Source organism: Myotis davidii, unplaced genomic scaffold (genome assembly GCF_000327345.1).
Source record: "Myotis davidii unplaced genomic scaffold, ASM32734v1 scaffold217, whole genome shotgun sequence".
NCBI classification, from domain to species: Eukaryota; Metazoa; Chordata; class Mammalia; order Chiroptera; family Vespertilionidae; genus Myotis; species Myotis davidii.
In genome coordinates, this window is record NW_006290034.1 from 7,794,900 (window position 1) to 7,800,945 (window position 6,046).

General features: G+C 38.4%; 1 protein-coding gene across 1 annotated transcript in view; it reads right to left on the bottom strand.

Annotated features, from left to right (window-relative positions):
• Nucleotides 1–2,163: 2,163 nt before the first annotated feature.
• Nucleotides 2,164–6,046, bottom strand: part of RSBN1 (round spermatid basic protein 1) — a 25,604-nt gene continuing 21,721 nt past the window's right edge. Inside the window, exons 6-7 of the mRNA XM_015563454.1 lie at nt 5,564–6,040; nt 2,164–3,562 (exon numbers count right to left, since the gene is read on the bottom strand). Coding sequence (XP_015418940.1) covers nt 5,567–6,040 — 474 coding nt within the window. The 3' untranslated portion in view covers nt 2,164–3,562; nt 5,564–5,566. The remainder of the gene's footprint in view (nt 3,563–5,563; nt 6,041–6,046) is intronic.

A 6,046-nucleotide genomic window follows, 5' to 3' on the forward strand; every position in this document is an offset into this window, starting at 1 on the left:
AGGACACAGGCGCAGCTGCTGCTCCCCGACGTGGAGATTTAAGGATCGTTAGGGCTTTCAGCGCTCCCTCCCCCGTGGGGCTGTGGCTTGGTTTGTGCTTGGTTGGCATGAGGGAAACAGACCCCACCTCGGGGGCAGCGGTGTCCTGGCTTGCCCAGCCTGTGGCATCGGGCAGCTGACGCTCAGCACGTTGCTTAGACGAGCTGCCACTTCAGAAAGCCTACGCCGTGCGGTTCTGAAGGCGTTACAGACATTTCCCATCACCCGGGGAAGGTGGGGCTATCCCCGTCTTATCCATGAGGAACAGGGCGTGAGAGGGGAGCGGTGCCTCCACAGAGAGAAGGGGAATGACTTCACCAGGCTTCTTTCTACATCGCCTGCTGGCAGGGGTTTCCTTTCTGCTTCTGCCGCTTGGCAGCTTTTCCCTCCTAGGCTATAGTAAACATTACAGTTCTGTTGGGTCTCAAAGACAAATGGCCAAGTTAAAAAAGAAACACTGGATAAGTGACAAATGAGAAAGTCATTTTTTGTGTGTAAAATATTTGAGACAAAAATTACGTTAGTAGCAAACATTTCTCCTTCATTGCTCAGCACTGGATAGAGGCTTTGGGGGAGTTTGTCCAAGACCTGAATCAGGCAGATCACATTGGAGGAGGAGTCCCTGGCGGGTGGATCACACTTGGGAGGGTTAGTATGTAGCAGATCATCTTTCAGAAGTATCTACACTTCAGTGCTTCCTAAGGCTGCTACTGAGCCAACATGGCTTTGAACCCAGAACTGCCTTCAGAGCCCTGCTCCACCAATGAATCTTCCACAATTTGTCAACGGAGCCAGCCTGCTTCCTCACCTGTATTATGGAGATTGTTTTGTTACTTTCCTACGGAAAAGGCTGTGAGGATTAGAGTGAGATTCCCGCATATTGTCTGGCCCACTGCAGTTACTCAAAACACATGAGTTCCCTTTCTTTTCCTTTACTAATCAGAGCCAAAGTTTGTCAATGCTTAGGATGGGTCCAACTAAAAAGTTCACACAAAAAGAGGAAAAAAAATCCACTGTGTTGTCACTTAATACATCAATGACATCTGTTTGCAAAACTCTACACACCACCTTAACACTGCAGGCATGCACTTTCAAAAATAATAGCAGCAGCATGAAGATTTAAGATTGTCCTCATAAGTAGATATAAACTAGTTGAAGCAGCAGGAGACATAACCGCCTCAATGTCAAGCATGGTTTTTCTTCTTCCACAAAACTAGTTGTATCTCAATATGGATGGGCTTTTCCCCAGACACCTATGACCTTTTCTAAATTATTAGGAAGTGATAGAGGACATGGATGAAGGGGGTTAAATACTTTAAAAACAGGTTCCTGGTAGCTAAGAATTCACACATGCTATTCATTTCATCATGAAACATCAGTAAAGGACAAATCAGACTTTGTTTATTAAAAAAATACTTTACAGGAAAAAAAAAAAAACCTCTATGCATTCCATTGTCCTATTTTACAAAGAAATAGCTTAACAAGTTAACACACTTAGACAGCTACAAAAAAGCACTGTGCTAAAAGATTATTCACACAAATTTAGGTTTAAGACTATTCATTAAAAACCTTTTTAAAACACTTGTTAATGTCAATAAACAAACTAAGGCCACACAACGCAAATAGTCCGCCAGGCAAATTATACATTTCATCTATATGCAAAGACCTTAGATAAATTAAAGCCACAGGAAAAAAAGTCTTAGCTGCCAATCAAAATGGAGTTTAGTCACAAAAAAACACCATTACATGAAAATTTACAACATGTGATAGAAGTAGTACATAAGTATTTCTTTAGCGAGAATTGAAAAGTGCTATATTAAGAGACAGTGGTCTCAACTACATGCACAAGTGGATCCTAAAAAATGTATGAAGAAAATGGAAGGCCATAATATTTATGGAGAGATACTTGCTTTTAAAGCAACACACTTTAGCATGGGGATAGGTCCCTCCTATGCTAAAGCAAAACACCTCTTGTACATTTCCTCTACTTACTGCATGACCAATAAATACAGCTACAACCTGTTGTTTTAAATAAAACTTAGCAGAAATACCAGTGAAAGGTTCTTTTTTAAAAACCTGTAGCAATGACAAAACAAATTCATTAGAAAGACACCAAGTCAATTATCCTGAAGGCATAAACACCAATTTTTAATGGCAAATACAGATGAAAATATATTATGGGCTAATATTAATGATCAAGAATATATTCACTAAGGGTTTTCGTGAATTTTGGAGTCTTGTTCCTAAATTAGCTTTCATTCTAGACAATATTTATAGAGGGGAAGGCAACAAGCAAAAGTGTGAACTTTATGCCTCTTAAGACTGATGCAAGATGATGCGAGACATCTTTTCCTAACGTTTAAAGAATTTTATTAAATAAGCTCCTTTTTCCTACTACAAGAGCTTGTAATATTCATCTGATATTCCAACTGTCTCTAAGGGGGAAGGGCACCTTTCAAAAGTCTTTAAAAATAATGAAGTACCAATGAAACAAAATTGTTAAGTGCTGAATAAGCAAATTAATAAATGCACAAGCCAGCCTCGGAATTCCTTCTTAAAGAGTTAAAATTCTGAAGGGGAAAACTCATGTAGGTTTTTATTGTTATTGCTTTATGAATTTGGAATACCTCTTTGAATCCTAACCCTACTCCTAGCATATCTTGGTGTAATTATAGAATGACTTCTGGGGCAGGGGGAAGACTTTTATCCTTATTCATGAATACCATAAAATCGTTCTAGTTACGACATTAGAAATACTCACATATTGGGTCCTTTCCATAAGCACATTTAAAAATATGTGCTCCACAATAGCGGTCACCAACCGGTGGTCCGTGGACCACTGATGGTCTGTGAGGTCCGAAAGGTTGGCAACCGCTGCTCCATAAAATACTAAAACTTATAGCCACATTCTGCAAGTAATCTCAAAGAGTTGGCACAACAGATAAGATACCAAAAAGGAAGATCAGCTTAAATTTCAGTTACAACTTCACTGCCATCAATACTTTACAAATCAGAAGACGCCAGTTTGCTCCATGCCTCACTCCACCAAACCAAATAATTTAATGAGTTAGAAAAGTTGCAATCATTTGTATCACTAAACTAGGATACAGCTTGGAAAGCAGTAAGAAACTCAAAACTTGGGCTTTTATATTGCTCAGTCTTTAAAGCATGCTATTAAAATCTAATACTCACTCACATAGGACATTCAGTTTCCAGATACATTACTAGCTAAATGTTTCTCTCTCCATCCTATTGCAATTCTAACATACAATGAATTTATTAGTACATGATTTTAAACATTTTTATACTCTTTTAATGTGTTAATATTGGAGGTGAGGGTAGAATGTGTCAAAGGAAAGTGGGGATTTGCTTTTGATTGTAGGTCTTTGCAGATCCGCTGGTTCCTGAGTGATTAAACACAGTGCTGGCTGTCAGGAGACAGACTCCTTGTGTATTAGCAATGACCAGCTCAGATGACAGGTGGCATCTGCTGGATGGCAAGTGGGAGATGGGGAAATCGGATCTTGGAAGACAAGGAAGGAAAATAAAAATGAAAGTTTTTGCTTTAGCAACCTTGTTCTTCATGATTATTTTAAAAAACAAATGTTGCCTGAGAAGAATTTTACTTTGCACAGCCTCGTAAAGCTCTATGAAATTCTTCTGGACAGAAAAACAGAAACAAGAAAGAACCTGAACCCACATACTTTGTGATTAACCCCACCCCCCGATAACAAAAAAACACCCTTAAAGGCAGGTCCCTTAAAAACTAGTCTTGATAAACTAGAATTTACCCTAGAATTTATACCCAAGATTTAAAAACACCCCTGCAATAATCACATTACTTTTCATACCATTCTAGTTACCTTATTTACAGAGATAACGAAAACCAACATCACTTCCAATTCATAAATGGTTTACATTGAAATGTTTCTCTATTTGTCTTTATCCTTTTTAACAGAGAATACATACATATACATATATATAAGGAATAATACAGGTTCTAACTAATCACTGCAGTATTTGCTGATGGTTACTTTTCTATCAGTTTACACAGTGACCTCTATACTTTGCTAATATGCATTTAACTACACAACAATATTGCACAAAGTAATATTTATATAAGATTTAACCTATTTCAGAATATTTTAGAGAAAATTCATATTTGATATTTCAAAAGATGCAGCTAAGTTTTCATGGTGACAGACATAAAGCAGCATCTTTTTTGCCTATGTTAATGTAAATATTCCAAATCTCACCCTCCAGGAAAAAAAAATCTCCAAATTGCACTATAAACAGGTAGATATAAGAATCTGGTCTTAGGTGTGGGGAGTACTCTTCCTTTAATAAACAAAAGGCCTATAATATTATTAACTAAGAGAAAGTAAAATGTGTATCACATTAACGTTCTAAAATAATAGAAAGACTACACTAGCTATATGAACTGTGCCTGTGTAAAAAAAATTTAAATACTCAGGCACTAAGCACTGGGCTACCTGAAACTCTAGGATGAAGTCGGTGCCATATTCTTTAGTGGAAAGTGGCTACACAGAGTCATAGAAAATAAGCTCTGGTATTCACTGTTAAAACTGACTTGAAGGATCTCAATAGTAGGTCTTTATCGTGAAGAGGTTGGTGCCAGGAGACAAAAAGATTTTCCTAAATGTCATGCACAGAATATGGCAGCCTCATCAGAGAGATTGCTATCATTCCCTCAGTTTGATACTCGTGATCAGTTTAGGAAGCAAAAGTATCCGCACAAAATGTGAGGATGCCAGGAAGCAGAACAGTAGAGTATCAAGTCAACGTTATCTCTTTTACCCAAAATATTTTCCATAGTTACCTTGTATATGAACCATGGATAATGAATGAGCAAGGACTATACATCTTTAGATATTTTTAATTGAAATATCCACTGGGCTTTAAATAACAGACACAAAGAAGACAGTTTGGATCAGAAAGTGCTGTGCTTTCTCTTCTGTTAAACCAGAGAGCCACTGAATTTTCCTTAGAACTACCTGTTCTTTACGGTTAGAACTGAATAACTTACTTGCTTTTGAACAAGATACAAGAACTCTTTCCTGTAACCTATACCGTTTTACTGTAGAAACTGAATCTGTGCCATAAAGACAGAGTACTAAACCATAAATCTGATCTTCTACCATAAAAACAGCAACTATGGCAAGAGACAAGACAAAATTAAGGGAAGTGAGTAATTTACCAAAAAAGAATCTGTATTCCAGAGAGTTATTTTGCTTTGAAGAAGAGATTGAATTATTACCTCACACCTTGAAACGGAAAGTAGCAGCAGACCCACTATCACGTACTGTACTAACGGGATAAGATACAACTCTTAACTTTGCATAATCTGTGTAAAAAAGATATGCTTGACATTTGTGGAATGTCATTTCTCTTTTTATAGAATTATAGGCAAGATTTCTCCAATAAAACTTAACTTAAGCCAGTTATAAAACTATAACTTCACATCAAAATTTAAAAAAGTTAAAAAATGTGTTTGAATATGTACATATCACACAGGAGTGCTGGAATGTTCCTGTAGCTTGTGTTGCTGCTCGGAGTCCAGCCTACTTCCCACCTTTAACACCGGGACAGGCTGTGGCACCTGGTCCTGCTGCAGATTCAGTTCTGAGGAAGGTGGGACGGAAGATGAAGCGGTTGTGAAAAGCTGCATCTCTGCGCATGTTTCTTCAGGTTCCGTTTTTATCCTCACACACTGGGAGTCAACTTCTAATTCTCGCTTTCCAGTTAAATCGCGGTCCATGTTAGAACTGCTTTCTGTGTTCTGAGTGGCTTCCACAACAGGGTGGTACTGTTTGAGCCTTATATGCCAGGCGAGGCTGCACACTGCGGACACCGTTTTGAACTGATGAATGACGTTTCTGGGGATGAAGTAGATGTCATTGTCGCACAGCTGAATTCTAGCGTAACGGATGCCTTCCCGCCGCATTTGGTTTAGTTTGGCTTCATCCACCCACTGCACACACTGAAG